At 33.6% G+C, this 19,418-nt stretch overlaps 2 protein-coding genes across 3 annotated transcripts in view; both read right to left on the reverse strand.

The window, feature by feature from the left end:
- Positions 1-12,587, reverse strand: part of LOC127876407 (neuronal acetylcholine receptor subunit alpha-10-like) — a 111,731-nt gene extending 99,144 nt beyond the window's left edge. The window contains exons 1-2 of one of the 2 annotated variants that reach the window (XM_052421633.1): positions 9,556-9,689; positions 8,979-9,023 (exon numbers count right to left, since the gene is read on the reverse strand). The gene's annotated coding sequence lies outside the window, so the exon portion shown is untranslated. Of the gene's footprint in view, positions 1-8,978; positions 9,024-9,555; positions 9,690-12,564 lie in introns of those variants that run through there. The other variant, XM_052421632.1, reaches the window with a different exon arrangement.
- LOC127878618 (homeobox protein CDX-2-like) lies at positions 1,014-1,616 on the reverse strand. Its single transcript, XM_052425143.1, has one exon. It carries the CDS (start codon positions 1,614-1,616, stop codon positions 1,014-1,016), a length of 603 nt encoding a protein of 200 aa, XP_052281103.1.
- Positions 12,588-19,418: the final 6,831 nt, after the last annotated feature.

Here is a 19,418-nt window from a genome sequence, read left to right on the forward strand (position 1 = left end):
CAAAGGGTATCTTGAATTTGAATCTAGATTATATAAAATGTATATACAAGTATACACTAGTGGTACTATATACTATGGCTTTGAAATATGAATTGCCGTGGGTGTGAGAATGTTTATTTCATAACCCCTCAACAAAATATTGAATAAACAACACATCCATGTGTGCATTTGTTTGCCGTAATTGTAACCAGTGTCAGTGCTCATGAAAATCCCGAATGAAATTATTAAAATTCAATTGGTTTATAATCATCGATATGCTCCGCCAAAGATCTATACACGTTCAGCCTCGTTCTGAAATTCGACGCGTAACGTGATATCTAAAATAGCAACAGCGGTAGTATTGTGAAACTGGTCTTTTAATTCTTTATGTTAAAATAATATTCTCAAAAAAGAAAACAAAGTATAATAGATCCCAGTGCATAGCTTTAATCAAGTTTATACTTTTGCTACAGTTTTAAAGAAATACATAATAATTTACATAACAGCAAAGCATATATGATTTGATCTGCATCGGCACAGTTATGTCCCCGCATTATACATGCATGAGCTCAACTGAATCATTGGTGACATACTAGTATCCGATGATACATGTCTGTCATTGAGAAAGTAGTTCCAACTGGTTGCGGAAGACAGTTGATTACAAGAAAACCTGGGTAACGTCGTTGTTACATCCGACGGGCTTATATTGGTGTGCGATGGAAAAGGGTCACTATTTCTTTCAAAACGGCACTGGCTTGTTTGAGACACTCTTTGGTTTGTACGAATTGTGCATGATGACGTTATTGAACTTCCGGAATTGTCTGAAATGTCAGTAGAATCGGATGTATCGGTTCCGGATGAGATATTGGATTCATCAGAAGTACGTTTTGTGTCTCTTCTTTCTTTCGCTCGTCTGTTTTGAAACCATATTTTAATCTGAAAAAAGAATGCAACCATGTTTATATAATATGTAGAAATATACATAATTTTGTTTTTAATAACTTAAACTATAAGCGTTCAAAATACTCAAATATTTACGTAAGTAAGATTTGTACCTGTCGATCCGAGAGTTCCAACTCCTTGGAGAGTTTGTCTCTGGCCTCCATGGTAATAAACTTGTCCTCATCGTATGCCCGTTCTAGTCCGTTTCTCTGCTTGTCGGTGTATACGACCCTATACTTGTCGCGTGTTCGAAACATGCCATCTGCAGGGGCGGCTGCGCCTCGTCTAGCATAAAAAGGATGCTCACAATTAGTACTTCCGGTAACACTGTTCACCGAACCTTTCGCGCTGGCCATTGCGTCAGGATTGTGTTTTCCATGCGGAGGTGATATTGATGGCATGGAAGTGTCACTGAGGTAAGCCAATTCCTTTATTATAGTGCCAATACTGCAAACTTCCTGTAATGACCGCAGCGTTGACATATAGGAATGATCATAACCCATGTACGGACCTGCATAATCGTAGTTTAGTTGGCTATAACATTCACCAGCGGTTCGTTGTTGTGAATACTTGCAAGAATATGCACTAGAATTGCGGACTTTATAATCAGAAAAGCGTGTTTGTCCGTTGATTGGTGTCACATCTCGATCCATGTACGGGCGATACCGAACCGAACCTGCTGTGGACGTCGGCATCGCGCCGAATATGTGTGACGTCAACGTTGAGTCCAAAGACAGCGGTCTTGAATTAACCAGCTGATATGATAGTTGCTGAATACCCTGTGCTTTCATGGCAACGTATAAGACCTTATATATAAAGAAAATATTGCATTAAATATTTATATAATGCACGTAGCTTAGACACGTATGCGCCCTCTGTATTATACAGAATTATGTTTGACAACTGTAGGTAACAATGATTATTTATACAGAAGTTCAGATGTGATAAAAATCGAGTCTAGAGCGTTTAAAACGTGTTAAGTGATTGAACTTTAATTTCAATTTACTTAAATGTCGATTCAACATATCGGGCATCAGTTGTGGTGGACCGGACACACGATTTTAAATGAAAATCGATAGTCAAAGAAGACACAATGATTGCAATTAGCAAGACTGAAATTCAAAATTGCAATAAGTCTTTTCAGCCATTAATTCTAATCGGTGTACTGATATGTGAGCTAAAGCGCAGTTTGTATTTAAGTACTGATTTCTCAAAATTGTATAAAATGAATATTACTATAAAAAATTCTAAAAGTGTATATGTATTTAACTTCGTGGTAATAAAATGCATTTACAATTTAGTTTTAATAATATACAAATATACATTAAAGTGTTGTGTTTTCTTGGGAATGATGGAATTTTATTTCGCGCGTGTTTATAAAAAGCATATTTTAATGAAGCTCTTTTTTAATAATAACGACGAGTGATATATCGATGATGTTAAATGGAGATATTGCGTTTTTTAAATGGATTTCAACTACATCGGATTTTTTAAATAGTATTAAGGTTTATTTTGGTTTAAGTGGCATCAAATTCGACACGTGGACAGTTCTGAGGTCATGCATATATTAACGCAACGTGATTAGGCATTGATTTATAATCCAAAAAAGATCTATATCCGAACTCATCTAATCTCTACGTACAAAGAACTTGTAAGTGCTTTAAGAAATTGTAAATTCATCATTCCTGACAAAGGAAAATTCAGATAAATCTTTTTTTATCATTAATAAATCAACACTTTACATATTTATGTGTTTAAAATATAAGCATAATCATTCTCAGGTTATCATCAGCGCATTCGGAATAAACACGTGCATGTGATATTGATTTATATATGTCGCATATATGTATGTGTGAAACCTTTATCACTATATTTATATAAGGTTCTTTGCTCCTAATTACTTGTTAGTTGATTCAACAAAAAGCATGTTATGTACGGATGTAATTAACCATAAAACAATGATTAAACACGTATAGTGATGAAAATAATGTCGAAACACGTAAACTACTTTGACGTTGGGCACTTAAGTCAAACTGAAACCAACATGCGGTACAAAAATGCGCACCTTTCCAACTTAGGTCTAGAGCTGAAAGAGTACAAAACTTGTTTAATGGTGTACATAATAATTAACCAATCTTCACTGTATCGTCCCGTCACACCGGGCTGGTCTCCTTATTTCGAAAAATATAAGTTTTGGGAAATCGAAGGTATTATAAATCGTCGTATGGACGCCGAAGTGCTCTTGATAAACACATTCTCAGCGTTCTGAGAAAACTGGGCTTAATGCATGTGCGTAAAGTATCGTCCCAGATTAGCCTGTGCAGTCTGCACAGGCTAATCTGGGACGACACTTTCCGAATAAATTGGATTTTTGCTAAGAAGAGACTTTATTTAAACGAACAATGTCATAAAAGCAGAAAGTGTCGTCCCTGATTAGCCTTTGCGGACTGCACAGGCTAATATGGGACGACACTTTACGCACATGCATTATGTCCAGTTTTCTCAGAACGCGACTCAGTCGTTCTCTACGTTTATGCAGCTTCTTCAATGCCACAATACAACATCCATCTAAAGGCTGTTGACCACTTCATACCCAATGCTTTCTGTACGGAATACCGATAGAAAAAGACAGTCTTAGGGGCAATTCTCCTTTCTCTTACAAGTTATATCAACACATAAAACATACTAATAACACCATTATATATCAACCAAAATATTTACACTTAAAACTTAGATTCTCTTGCTTATCTAATTAATTACTGCAAATACTGCAATAAAATGTCCAGAATAAAACACTGAATGGGAAAAAGGTGCAAGTGCACACTGAAACGAAAAAATGGTGGTAAGAAATCATTTATCCCCTATGGTCCGATCTGATTAGCCATAACATTCTAGTACAGAATAAAAAGCAGCACTAAGATTACCTCAAATACGTGGCATTACATTATATACATAGTCTTAAAGGTCTATATACCTTAAAAAACAATAATCTGTTTACAAATATTTACACAGTTGATTTGAATAAAAATGGTTCCAAAAGGCTTGTTATATGTACCACGAGGTGTAAATTAATATTATTTACACATGTAAGGTTGTCGTCTTTGTAGTATTAAGAAACAGCTTTCGGCTAAAATTCTTACCATATTATAATAAGTTAAAAGCAATTTAAGTTTATCATCATTGCTAAAAGTCATAAAATCAGGTGCAGAAACTTTAGCTCTATCAAAAAGAGTATTTCGTATATCACACTACAAAAAAACGGTAATCGTATATGTCCATCAGTATGGGAATAGATCCCGATTTAATTTTTATGTACCTCAAGTTGATGGCTTTACTAGTTCTTCATTTTACTACAATGGTATTACGGATTGGAATGCATTACCCGATAATATAAAGTCCATCGAATCGAAATTTACTTTTAAGAAACTTGTTAATACACATCTATTAAATGATATGAAGGTAGACGAGAATTCCATGTATTTTTACTTTTAGATTTGTTTTATTTTTATGTAATTCATTATTTTTATGTTTTTTATTCGTGTCAGTGTATTATCATGTCAACTTTTGAAAGATTCACTTAATTCGTAGAAGAAATCATGTGTAGGATCATGTCGATTATATATTAAGAACTGAAAAAACAATATATTTATAGTCACGTATAAGATCTGTTCGACTAAATCCAGGGACCCCGTTGGAAATAAGCTTTTTCATGTTTACATGTCTAAGCTTTACGGGTTATCCTGTGTATACATCATGTCGTAATCTTATTTGGATCTGTGATAAATGGCACCATTCATGTAATGCATGTTTCTGAATATGATAATAATGCAATCTATACGTTACTTATTGCCTTGATTGCATTGAATTGTAAATTGCTTGACATGTATGCACAAATAAAACAAACAAACAAACAAATACTCATTGTATAAATTCGTATCTACTTATCCATATCAATTTCATATAAATGAGTAAAATCTGTCATCTAAATAAAGTATTTAAAAAGCACATTTTATGCATGGTATATACTTTGACATTGATAAATGATAAAACATTTTTTCTACTGCTGTTGAAGCTGAAGTTTCACTTTATGCGCTTTTGGTATCAGCCATGCACTACAAATCAACAACTTATCACACCATTATCGCGAACAAAAGAGGGCGTTTTGAGCTCGGACAGAAAGGCTAGGTTATATGAGTAGACTGCACCATTTTAAATGTGTTACTCGATCCTTCACACCCGACTCACTGTTATCAATGTATTGTACGCCCTAATGTTTGCAAAACAGATATTTGGGACAGCAAATACTGTAATAATAGCGGTCGCTAATTTTTATGATACACAGTATAAACCGAAGTACACCCATGAAAATATTATTTTATATGAACACTCGTGAAATTAAATCGAGATTCCATCGAATCCAACAAATATCCTCTATATAGTTGTAGAAACACATACACATCGAATAAAATTGTTCCATTAAGTTGATGTTATTGCAGAGCAGATTGTATCGTTGTATGAATTCAACGCATACGAACTCAGAATAGTTGTTTTTTAAGTGATCATCAACGTGATTTGATACACTAGGTATTCGTGCATATAGTTCATATACAACATTAGAATACGACTGTTTTTTAAAGTGATTATACATTACTTGTTTTGTCTAGTTCTTGTGTTCTTAATTATGTGCGACTTTTTAGTACCGAATATTCTGCTGTTTATCGCTGTTAATACATACATTTTGATAATGAATCTGTCGCGTCGTTAAATTATATACAATTTACAAATAATTTCTGCTCATCGATGTATTTTAAATCAACAAATCGTAAAAATGCATTAGGTTTAACAAAAAGATATAATCCGTTCACTATATATAAACCGAGTTTATAAAACATTGTTGTATTCCCACAGCTTGCATTTCATTATCAAAGGAAATGAACGTGTCTTAATAAGTAACATTTACAATGTTTCTTGGTTATAAAATGTGTGTATCCCTCTTTTGGATTCATTACAAAGCCTACTCCAGTAAAGTTCAGACCTTTGTGTGATTATTATGTGCGAAACTTTTGGTTCAAATTTAAGTTTGCCAACGTTAAACATCACTGTGAGGCTAAAGAATAATTAAACTGATCGCATCATATATTTTATTCATATAAATCAGAAAGTTGACTACATATTTAAAAAAAAACTTACCAGGAGAATATTGAGTACAGTTTTGTTTTTATATATAGGACAAGCGATATTCAAACAAGCCGAAGATTATGTATATGACATTACAGAAAAGCAAATACATATGCAACGTGTATGGGATTTACAAACATGAATTTATGAATGATAATAAAACTAAAACAAAGTTCTGGAAATGGTATATACTAATACATGAAATATCATACTTTTCATACAAGTTTTGTATTTTATAAGAAAATGTAAAACTGTCTCATGTCATAGAATAATACACACCACGTTATATGATAAATTTGAGCTTTCGCGAATGTTGCAATACCGAAGTCATGAAAATGCAACAGGTGATTTGTCTTAAACGCCATGCGCAATTACGTAGCAAATAAGGCCGCAACAATTCCACACCATCTTTTACAAAGAATCGCCTATTGTTTCAGCTTTTTTATATAAAGGATATATCACCAAGATAAACAAACTTCCAAAGCCAATACCGAATACGAAAATCCAGAAGAAAAATCTGTAAGCAATCTCTGCAACTTCAACCCATTGTTTAATTAAAAATTCCCCTTCCTCACGTTTATCTTCCTTTTCGATGAGTGCGTCAAGTTTCTTCAGGATAACCGTCAAGTCCTTGTTGGTGTCGTCATTTTCGCGACTACCGGGCTGATGAACGATCTGGGTATCACGTGAACAAACAGTTCTGCTCTGCGAATTCGAAGTCCCGTTTTCGTAGTCAATTAAACATCCTGAATCGGTGTTTCTCATGAACTGATGTTGCCGGTCTCCACGGTAACGATGCAAACGATGGTCCATTTTGCTCTTCGACTGGCTGTTTAAGTTGTCTGAATTTCGTTGTTTAGGGCGAATAAATAACACCTCCATGCACATTATTTTTCCCAGAAAAGTAAGCACACGTGATAACACTCTTGGGACCGCAAGTTGGTTTCGACCCCTCTGGTTGATGTTTGAGGTCAAAACAGCTAGTATCACAGAGAGCGATGTCATGGACATAATCGTTGTAAGATAAATACCTGTGAAAGATTATTTTATTATATTGCACGTAAAATGAAACACGCTAGAAGAAAATTAAAATGTAGTGCGTATATAGATGCTTTTAACAATATGTATACAATTATCGATAGTCATGTACTTTCAATTGGCTAAAATTGTAATACTACAGTCACTATATATTAAATGCGTTTATGGTCATATTTAATAACGTTTAAGGAGTTACCTATAAGAGGCATAAAGCTAGATGTCGCTGGCATATTTTCGGCAATCAGGAGCATGAACACCGAAAAGGCCAGTAGCACCGTTAGGCCCAGGGTAACTTTTTCACCACCCTCCGGTTTCATCCAGAACCCAGCTAGTGTTAACATTGACAGCATGACGCATGGCATGATAATGTTGTAAGTGTAGTATAGGGTTCGGCGACGAATGTGTATGTAGAACGTGACATCAGGAAAGTGTTCCGGACAACATGGGTATGTTATCTGATTTCGGATAGACCACACTTTGATCAGATCCCATTCACCGTTTTTTACAAAATTAGTCAGATCTACTGGGTTTTCCTTGGGAAAGATCTCAACCTAAACGACAGAAGCATACATGTTGGAAACATTAAAATGTTCTGATTCCTGTTTCAGTTAATATTAATACACGTACATTTACCATTCACTTTGAATGCAAGGTGATGTGAAATATAATTGTATGTCATTTGAACGGGTAAATATTTTATTTATTAAATATAATTTGGGGGACCAATCTTTTTTAGTAAAAACATTTAAAGCACACCGACAGGTTTTGTCAAATTCTGCAGCAAATGTAAAATATTTTAACCCATTTATGCCTAGCGTCTAGATAAAAAAGGCATTGGAAAACAACGTAGACCCAGATGAGGCCTCTCATCAGGGTCTGCGCTGTTTGCTTAAAGGAATTTCTGTAAGAAATATTCTAAATATAGAAATAAATATACTAGACATCCATAATTTTGGTAATAAATTGCTCAAATTTAGAAGGATGGGAGAGTCCACTAGGCATAAATGGGTTAAAATATTCCTTACCTGCAACCCATCGTATGCCCATGATCCAAGTTTTAACTTGCAAATCTGATCATCAAACGGAAAGTATGTGATGTCAATGTTGCATGTACTCCTGTATTTCACGATAGGCGGCCAGAACACGCGTCCGTCGCTATGAACCATTGCTAAGGATTGCATGTACCCACTGTTGTGGTCATCGGCACTGGAGAAAGTTATTGCTAAGTTATATTTTTTCATATGAAATAATGTCCTTAATTTATTATGTATAAATGAACACCTGGGCAGGTAATATCGTAAAAATATTGAAAATTTACATACACAATTTATTTCGAAGTTATGGGAGAAAGTAAAAAGAATATCATTGCCTTGGTATCAAATTAAAACCTAATAATATCACCATTTAATTTAGGGAAATGCTTTTGGTTTCAAACCTATTGTATAGCACTATGTCCGGTCTCCATATACTGACGCAGGGCATTCTGAACACTTTCAGTCCGTTATACTCCTCAGGATCCCATATAAACTTTTCATCTCTCCAACCCTTAAATATCATATACTGATAGATGAAATAGATATACGTGTCCTATTAAAATTATCCATGGTGAATATATTATATAAACAAAGACCGTCAAAACATCATTTTTTTTAGGAAAAAATATATTTCGATACAACCTTTGGAAATGTTGTTTACAAATACCAGTGCGTGGTAATATATTCAGTATTTTTTATTTGATTTTCCAAAATTCGGATCATGTTCGCATCGTTAACCAGAATAGTTTCTTTCCCCACGTGTAGATCATACAGCTTGTAGGCTGTTTTTTAACATACTGCTAATACCTGATCAAGCCAAATGCTGGTCTCAATCACTTGGTTTCTTTCATCCTAAAAAGAAATACAAATATTATTGATCTAAAAACATTCGACTTCAGTTATGATGATCACATCCCAGTGTTTGAAAACATGTTAAAAATATTAAACACATTATTGGTGTGCTATCAATATTATCCTTACACATCTTGATATATGAATTTATATCATATTCTATAATGCCCCATAAAACGTTTGCAAGTTAAGCTAAATGTATAATAATTCATTAGTATTTTGATCCCGTTTATGTACAAAAAACACATAACAAATAACTCTATTGTTGTTTGTTTAAGAGAATGGTTGCTGGTGATGAATATGTAACCAAATAATAAACTGATTGTAATTAAGTTTATTAAAAGTTTGGTTAAAACAAACTACTTTTTATCCTTATTTACTAGCGAAGTTATATTAAACTTCATCTGTTATTTAGTTTTATAGTAACAACGACGTAACGACTGATACTGGATAAAATTTAGACATGACCCTATATGGCTTCCGTCAGTTACGTTTTGTGCATATACGGAGTACATAAAGATTAAAAACTAACCACATCAAATATCTGTGTCAGAGATATGCCAATAGTCACATTGACGGGCTGTGCTGCGTTAAACACTGGACGGGTATTAGAATCGTAGTTTTGTAAGAGGTACGTGTACAATCGCTGTTCGTCGGTCGTTTCATTTGTGCGATTTTTTGCAGCCTCTGTAAAAGAAAGAGATAAAAGATGTAATAACGCCATCCATCATATACAATATGGCCTCGATTTTGTTTTGAAGCCGTTTCTAGGTTTACATGAAATTTGTTCGGTCAGAACCGGCCGATATAGCATAAGTGATTGTGTACTAACAAAAGAAGGGACACGTATTGCACATTAATTTAGTAAAGTGAAACTACGATGCTCATGTATACAGATTAACCAATTTATGCCTAGTGGACTCTCCCATCCTTCTAATCAATTTATTTACAAAATAAGGGATGTCTAGTATATTTATTTCTATACTTAGAATATTTCTTACAGAAATTCCTTTAAGCAATCAGCGCAGACCCTGATTAGACGCCGCATCATGCAGCGTCTCATCTGGGTCTACGCTGTTTGCAAAGGCCTTTTTTTCTAGTCGCTAGGCATAAGTGGGATAATTAAATCGAGAACAGTAAACGATCCATCTTGAATTATTTAAAATGCGGAAACAAAAAAGACGTTTAAAAAAAATACACCATCCATTTGAGATAATTGGACTAGCAGAATTAATTAAGTATGAGTTAACGGAAAAGTGATTTTTATGGAACTTGGGTCCAAACAAGATAATGAATGTTTCATTATTATTATAACAATAATAATGATAATAATAATACTTAATATAAGTATTATTATTATTATTAGTAGTATTATAATTAGTAGTAGTAGTAGTAGTAGTAGAAGTAGTAGTAGTAGTAGTAGTAGTAGTAGTAGTAGTAGTAGTAGTAGTAGTAGTAGAAGTAGAAGTAGTAGAAGTAGAAGTAGTCGTAGTAGTAGTAGTAGTAATAGTAGTAGTAGTAGTAGTAGTAGTAGTAGTAGTAGTAGTAGTAGTAGTAGTAGTAGTAGTAGTAGTAGTAGTAGTAGTAGTACTAGTAGTAGTAGTAGTAGTAGTCGTAGTCGTAGTCGTAATCGTAGTCGTTGTAGAAGTAGTAGTAGTAGTAGTAGTAGTAGTAGTAGTAGTAGTAGTAGTAGTAGTAGTAGTAGTAGTATAAAAATATCAACTTTACCTGTTTTCTTTCCAAACAAGCATATTAAAGCAAATATAAATGTTATGCTTGGGCGAGGAAAAACTTGTTCCATGTTTTTTCTGAGTAAGTTGTTGCGTTTGCGCTTTAAAATGCTGATAGTTCCCCTTCAGACATCCAACGGAGTTATACTGGACTTAAGAAAACATACACGCCTTTCCTTCACTTCGTTCTTGAAAAACCCTGAAAATATAAAGAACGGTTACGCTGTAATACAATGTTGTGCCCGCTTGCTCAACGTTTTGTCTCCAACGCAAACACGTCAATATTCGATCGATGTTACTTTACGAAATTTTTGTTGATTTTGAACGTTAAAGAGGCTTTAAAGGTTCAAAACATCAAGAATATTCTGACAATAATTGCAAAGCGTGGCGAGTACCTTACTGTCTTTGTGTACAAAACATTGCAAAGCCAAAACCTCAGAAATACTTATGATCAAATAACACGAACACCATGTTAGTGTTCATGCGTCGTATGAATAGATATCGTTGCTGGAAATTAAATTGGAATTAAATATGCAAAACAATAATAAAAACGAGCATTTTGTGTCTACAAACATCTATTTTACCAGTCCACATCTGGCGTTGAACTTTCGGCAAATGCCATAAGGAACACTGATTTTTAATTGACAAAGTTTATTTTACGAACAATTGTAAGAAATTTTCGTTGATTATGAGTAGTAATGTTACTTTAAGTGTAAAATGGTTGTATACGCTATTTATTAATGAATTGAAATACGATAGTTTCATGCTCAACATTTGGTTTACATGGTTTTAAAACGAATAAGAGTATCTCTATTAATTTTAAATTAGCAAATCCTATAGTAGAGTATCTAATGGCGGGAAAATGTCTTCAAACATTTTATCGGCTGTTATAAAGGTCAAGAAAGATGAAAAGCTGTGTTAAACGGCTACAGACGTTTACAGTGAATAGCGTACTATAAAGTCTGCATACACCAAACAACCCTTATAAAAGCAGAGTTTATCATTTATTAAATTAGAAAATGCACCGAAAATTTGAATAGTAGTTGATAACCGCCCAGGAGATAGAAATGAACAAGTTCTCCACGATACGCGCTCCTGATTTTCAATAAGCCAACAGGCTAAAAAATAATACATATAAAATGTGTTTATATTTAGCATGCATATACCAGTAATAGGAAAGGAATCTGTAGTTGATCTATGTGAATGCAATATCAGGGTGTCTGTCCAACCCAATTTTTCTGTCAATGAAACGGGTCATTTTCGATTATTGTTTATCGATTAGGATACTATTTAGCTATTAAGTATTGCGATATTTTATCCTTGCTACAGTCATACGGTCGGTGTTAACAAGCATACGAAAAATCTCCCCTTAAAATATAAATAACTTCCATAGAGAAGGTTGTTTGCATATTGAGCGAGATTCCATTAGTGATAAGTCTGGTTACACTTTTCCCGCGAAGCTTTACTATGTTATATAACGTCTTTACCAAAGTTGATTAAAGATTAGAACGCAAAAAAGATGATATATGCCATAAAAGATTCAGAAATAGGGGAAGTGGCCTTATACATCCATGATTTATCCCCGCACACAATGTGTGTGAAAGCCGATTCAAGTGTTTTATTTATGTCTGTTAGTTACAAAATATAACGATTAAAGTTGCAAATATACATTAATTAATATAAAAACTAAGATTAACCACTCTTACTATTGAATATTTAATGAAACAATTCAAGTAAGTTTACAAATACAAAACTTCAATTAACATAAATATAAATACATTTGTAAGATGTCTAAAAATGTGATACTTAACTGGTGTTTTATCCAGCATGAATGCTTTAGGTATACGCTTTACAATTTGCCTGAATACTGAATAATACACCTGTTATAATCCTGCAACCATTGCAATGTAACCAGAGCCATCCTTTTGTTATTAAAATCATACAGCTGTATAATAATCTTGCGAGAAAACCGGGATGCTCGATGGCATATCAAATTGTCTATGCATGTGAAGATACAGATGTCTCCTATTGAATTGTTATTGCATAAACATTTTGAAATAAGGTATCAAATATAAGGATAACCAACACAACACCCATTTGTTGATGCAAACACAAACAGTGAGTGCTAAAACTAAGTTTATAAAGATATTTCAATACGGTTACATGACAATATTGCGCCTGCTGTTTCTGTTCAAGATAATATAGTATACGCCCAAGTGCCTGACATGAAATTTATGTAAACCGTTGAATTTCTATGTATATTGCCGAACTGTTGAGATAACTGCATGTTGATGTTACCTGTGTCAGCTAAATATGTTGCTTTTAATTAAATGACCAAAGGCAACATGCAATTTAAATATCAACGACAGTAGAACTGCAGTGCGCAAAGACAAACATTATTCTCAACTTAACGTCTATAATTAATAGCGTTCGACTTAACGTAAGAGCAACACAATAAAATAATTTCATGTGCATTCAATACACATGTTTGTTTTAAGAATAATATCTCACATATTATATGTTGTAAAATCGGTAAAATTTACATAACCGGCAATACATACTTTTGTATTTGTAGACACAGTGTAAAATTAGCTTAATGTTAAGATATTTCAGCCCTTTGTTTAAAAGCATTGTATACACTTTATTGTATAACATAAGAATGTATTAAGACTATAATTACATAATGATGACAGTACCATAATGACACACATTTGATCATGCCTAAACATTACAAATAAATTCAATATAAAGAAGTGAAACTCCAGCTGCTGGAGCAGTATTGAATTTCCATTATAACAATTAATTGGTCCTTTATTCAAGCATAATTGCAAATAATAAGGCCATAAACTAACCGTACCAAACCAACAGCCAGGGTTAAACAGACACTTTTAAATTCGTCGGTACTCATCCTTTAAAACCATGCTTACAAATTCACAAAAAATGTTGCAACCCGCAGCCGCCATAATTAAGACAGCTTTGATAAGTCCTTATATCATGATTATGGTGTGTTGAAGTTAGTAAAACCATCATAAACCATGTCAATTTTTTTTGAGTTCATATACAAATTGTTTCTGCCTTGCTTGGCCTTGACCCTTGACTTCTTGAATACTAGTACTCATAAACATCGTCAAATGATGCATATAATGGATATTTTTGAGCATGGTAAATGTTCATTATTACTGTTTCCTCACAAATATCATAACTACAACTACAACGAAAATTTGCGAATTTGAAACAAGTTTTTTTCAATTTTGTCAATTTACCAAAACGTGGAAAGGCCCCTTTAAGAGTCAAAATTTTACATTAAAGGAATTTAAGGTATTGAGGTAAATGTCTTTAAAATGTATATTTTTTATGCTGATGATATGATTTTTTTCGGTAACCCAACAGAAAATTACAAAAAAAAGACTCAGATTGTCTTCGAGATGATTGTTAGCGTTGGAAACTTATTGTAAACAATTAAAAACAAAACAAAAATCATGATTATCAGAAAAGGTGCGCGATAAACCTCTTGATAATTTTACTCTAATAGTAAACGGATTGATATTTAAAGTAAGTTTAATTATCACGGAATATTTTTAAACCCGGAAGTTCCTTTTCGGAAGCACATACGATGATTTCATGAGAAGCCTTATAAGTCTTTAAGCCATTTTCAAAATGAATAAATATTTACATAAATTTAATGATGTTTCAGCTGAATTCCTGATTAACAAATTATGACTGTCTTGTGAGAAGCTTTATGGGCGAAAACTAACTTTCATGATTTTTTTTCAGGTTGACATCATCATCAACCCCAACGACTCCTCGAGTACCCTGTCCAGCAAAACGGCCGTGCTCGGTCTGATCAAGGGTAACGCGGTGTGGGTCAGCTGCAACGAAGGTCACGTGTACGGGGATAACGGATTCCACGGAACAACGTTCACCGGCGCGTTGTTATATTGACTAAACACTCGATATGTCTATCGCGTGTACGATCCTTTTATTAAAATAAGAAATCGTAATATTACACAAAAGCGTATTTGAATGTGTGCCTTAAGATCCTGTTTGAAACATTGACTGTTTAGGAACACAACATGTAGATATAATACACTTGACAAATTTATTTTCCAAAATGAAATTTATTCACGGACTGCTGTTTATTACAGCTATGTCCCCTACGTGACTAAAACCTACAAATCGTTCGTCACTAACTGTGAACTATGCTATGTTCAAGGGAAAATAACTCAGGAATGGGGATCAACGATCATGACAGCGTTGAGCACATGCAGGTATACACTTATTGGTGATGACATGCTTAAGATATGATGGGATAAGAACAAAAAAATAAAAGAACAACGCACAATTGGTACACTAAACTTCATTTAGACTCAAATAACGTTGCAAAAGAAAAGGAGATAACAACGTTGGTTTACAAAAAAACCCCAAAATATCCTTAGCATCAAGCGATATTTTCCTTATAACGTCTACCATTTCTGCACGTGATAAGTACAAGGTCGTGTAAACGGACAAGAAGAAGAAGGGACTGGAGCAGGCGTACGCGGTACAAATGCATTACAATGGAAACCAGAAACAAATTTTCTAAGAACCTGGATCACTCGGATGGACAGGTACAAATCTTATTTAGTACTTAAATGAATGGTTACATTAAACTCTAATACTTTAAGTAATTAAAATAATTTTTAAATTGCGAATTATTATTTATGTATGCATGTATCCATATATATTTTAATTTTAGATTTAAAAAAATCAAAACAGACGAGCGAAAGAAAAAAGAGACACAGCACGTTCTAATGATGAACACAATATTTCATCCGCAATCGATGCATCCGATTCTACTGACAGTTCGGACAGTTCTGGAAGTTCAATGACGTCATCATGCGGAATACCTACAACCGAAAGGGTCTTCAAAACAAGCCAGTGCCATTTTGAAAGAAGTATTGACTCGTTTATAACATTTTATCATATAAGCCCGTCGGATGTAATAACGACGTGTCGCAGCTTCACTGGTAATCATCTGTCCTCAGCTCCCGACATGCATCACAGAAAGATTCATCGCAAATGCATTGAACTCATGCATGTATAACACGCGGACATGATGCTTCCGATGCAGAGTAGATTTATATTCTAATATGTTATTTAATGTCTAATATGTTATTTAATGAAATGTTTGTTAATTTGACGCACAAGCATATGATCGATTAAAGCTATGCACTGGGATCTATTTTGTTTGTTTGTTTGAAAATATATTTCGATATCACTAATACATGTTGGAAAAAAGGCTGTTACAATACAAATGAGATTTCCTATGTATGAATTATTTTTATTTTTTTGTTTGTCAAATACTGTTCCAAGTAAGACCGATGAGCAGTCTTTATTTAACACTTGTACAAAACCGTAATAACACATACCCAAAACTGTCTCACTTATTGACTAGTCTCCCTTGATGATTGCTTGATGTTCTTAATGTATAAATTGGCTTATGTTCTTAATGTATAAATTGGCTGACAAGTACATCTAAAGCGTCTTTACGAACACGCACCGAAACAATTTGTTCTTAGCATAAGATTTACTCATAGATATGAGTCTTTAATTGACAACTTCAAATTTGTCAGTTACAAAAGACGTCATAAAGTATAACTGCATCTACCTTTTGGTCGTATCGAATTTGAAAGTTAATATGAATATATGCATGTTTTTTTTTAAGTTTTTAAAATACTTTAAAACAAAAGCATCGAAATACTTTTAGAAATTCGTTCGTATGTGAGTTGATAGCCCATAATGTACATATCGATTAACCAATGCACGATATTCTGTACAGATAATTATAACTACACATGGGCGTTCTTTGTTTTTGTACAAAAGCAAAATGATCGTATGGGTGCTAAAATAAAATGTTAAACTCTGTACTATACACCATGAAACGTGTTTCATCATGAATATAACCGCAATTACAATCTGAAAATATTTTGCTTCATGGTGTTTATGTTCTTTTCATTTTATAGGTCTGGTAAAAGTAAAAGCAATTTATCACGTTAAGCTGATGTCCGTACATGTATAATGCTTAAACATAAACGCTGGTGAATCAGCCAAGATCTCGGGAATTCCCTATTTATTTTGGGTGTTGATTTCATCTAGTTTCTCGTCAAAATTATGGATCACTGAGTAGTATTGAGCATGTTACTTTATCAGTATTACTTTGAATTAGTTTGTTTGCACGATGTATTTGGTCAAATATTTCTTTTGGGCGCAATATATATACAAATAGCTATTTTCCATAACCTTATTCGCTGTAACTATAAATGCAGTAGCAATCGAAAAAAATAAACAACATATTGACCCTAATGCAAACCGCTTGGTCAAACCATGACGTGTTAGTAATTTTGTTTAGCAAGTGTAGTCTTTATGCGACATTGGTTGCTATACCTATAATGAATCCGCGTGGTCCTTGGCTGCAAACTGTCTATACTCCGTTCGTTTCAAGATGTACACATTTATATTTTATTGTTTGGACCTTAAAATATTATACTATAACTGCAAGATAGAGACAATGTAACTAATCACATTCTGCTGCGCAGTTTTTGCATGGTGTAACATTCTTATTACGCACAATTATAGTTAAATAAACCTTTGAACCCAAGAAACATAATGGAACATGAAAATTGAAATGCCTATCTTTGAATCGTATATTTTACATTACTTACACACAACTGAAACATGCAGATTGCACACTAAGAAGTACTGTCCTTGATAACTATCATTATCATTGTCTGACGGCATTGGTGTTTAAATTATTCCTTAACTTCGCTTTTCGTTTGAGTTTCAATTTGTTGACGCATTTTCAGCTCGAGCCCAGTTCATGCGAGTGACACGTGTTTGTATAAATAAAAATGACGTCATTAATGAATACGTTATGGTACATTCTATACATAGATGGTGGCGTCACTACGTTATTGTCACCTCTATACTAAGATGCATCACATTCCCCTGGTTTGGGGAATTATGCCTCCGCCAAAGTAGTTCTGCGTAGGAATGAAAATGTAAATAATGAAAGAAAAATCGTTTTTTATTGTGTGTTTAAAACGGAATGTTGTTTAAAGAACTATTATTTAAAGGGACCTTTTCACGTTTTGGTTAATTGACAAAACTAAAATAAGCTGTTTCAGATTCGCTAATTTTCGTTTTAGTTATGATATTTGTGAGGAAATAGTAATACTGAACATTAATCATGCTCGTTAATTTCCCTTATATATGCAACTTTTGATGATTTGAAAATCTGAAGTATTATAAAGCTTTGCAACGCGAAACGATTGAATAATTTGGAAAGTTCTGTCGTTGTCGTTATTTTTTGGGAAACTACGTGGATTGCTCATTCAAGCCTTTTTACTCCAGGACTCCAGGGGTCAGTGGTTCGAGCCCAGTTGAGGGTTAATTCTTTTCCTTTCTTTTAATTGTATTCTTGTTTTATCACTGGGAATTTTTAGGTTCAATGTTTAAATTTATCAATAAAAAGCATTTAATGACAAGCTTCAATATATGCCAAAATCTGTAAAAAGGCCGCTTTAATTATGTTTAAATGTGATTTTTAATCTCTATTTAGACTGATAGCGATTATCAGAAGCACGATTATCTACTTTCGCTTTCACTTTTCAATCATAAAAGTGCTACCCACAATTCCTTTCGCGTTGGTACACAGGTCAGTAAGACCGGTGTGTACACAATGCGTTATGGTCCAAAATGTTGTTCATTAGATTTTTTCAGTGGTGCTACTTTGCATTTTCATTTATTGGAGTCTCCATCGTTTAATGGTAGTAAGATTGGCCAGTGTATATACTGAAAGTTACCATGGAAACGATGATAGGTTCTAAAACAAGATATACTGAGTCGCTAGGAATGAAAAGCACGAAACTGCATCGTATTATCGTGATCCCACATTGACTTTTAGGGTTGTCATCCTTTCACCTAAAAGGTTGTACGAGGCTCTAACATGTTCTAATATTCTAATTTCTATCAATGCATTCTAATTTTGTATATTCAATGAATTTGTGTTTTTTATAATTCGTGTTTAAAACTTTATCTTTTTTAATAATTATTTTGAATCGCATTTCCTTTCATATCTTATTATCAACCCGCTGTATGCAAAAATGCAAATCGTTAATCTTTTAAAACTGCATTATTTAATGCAAGTCAAATACGTCAATTGTTAATTGCTTACAAAACTAACGTTATCTCGGATGGTAATTGCGTCAAAATTTAGCAGATTGTCTGTTTCCATAGTATTTATGAATATATTGTGAAATTATCGAGGTTATATTGACCAACGAGTCTGTTAACATTCCTGTTCGGGGTGCTAAAGAAGAAGTGCTTGAAAGTTTTAACAGTAGTTTCGTTAGGAATGTAAATGCATCGGATCCTTTGACGGCATAATATGAAATAAACTCGATTTATAAACCGATTATCCGCGAGTGAATATATGCAAATAGAATTTACATTAACTAATTGAAGTATATAGTTTCGACCACACAGATGTAACCAATTCTAAACTTCTAACTACCAGTTGTTCGACAAGAATACGACGAGTCGTGCTTGCCTTAAATTTCGTTGCTTGTCGTTTGTCAAATTGTTAATGAACATATGACATTTTATTAGATGGTGTTTTGTGATATTT

This window comes from Dreissena polymorpha, chromosome 4 (genome assembly GCF_020536995.1).
Source record: "Dreissena polymorpha isolate Duluth1 chromosome 4, UMN_Dpol_1.0, whole genome shotgun sequence".
Lineage (NCBI taxonomy): Eukaryota > Metazoa > Mollusca > Bivalvia > Myida > Dreissenidae > Dreissena > Dreissena polymorpha.

Bases quoted from the DNA above. Each gene is read 5' to 3' on its own strand.
- LOC127878618 (XM_052425143.1), bottom strand. From the start codon at position 1,616: ATGCCGACGTCCACAGCAGGTTCGGTTCGGTATCGCCCGTACATGGAT.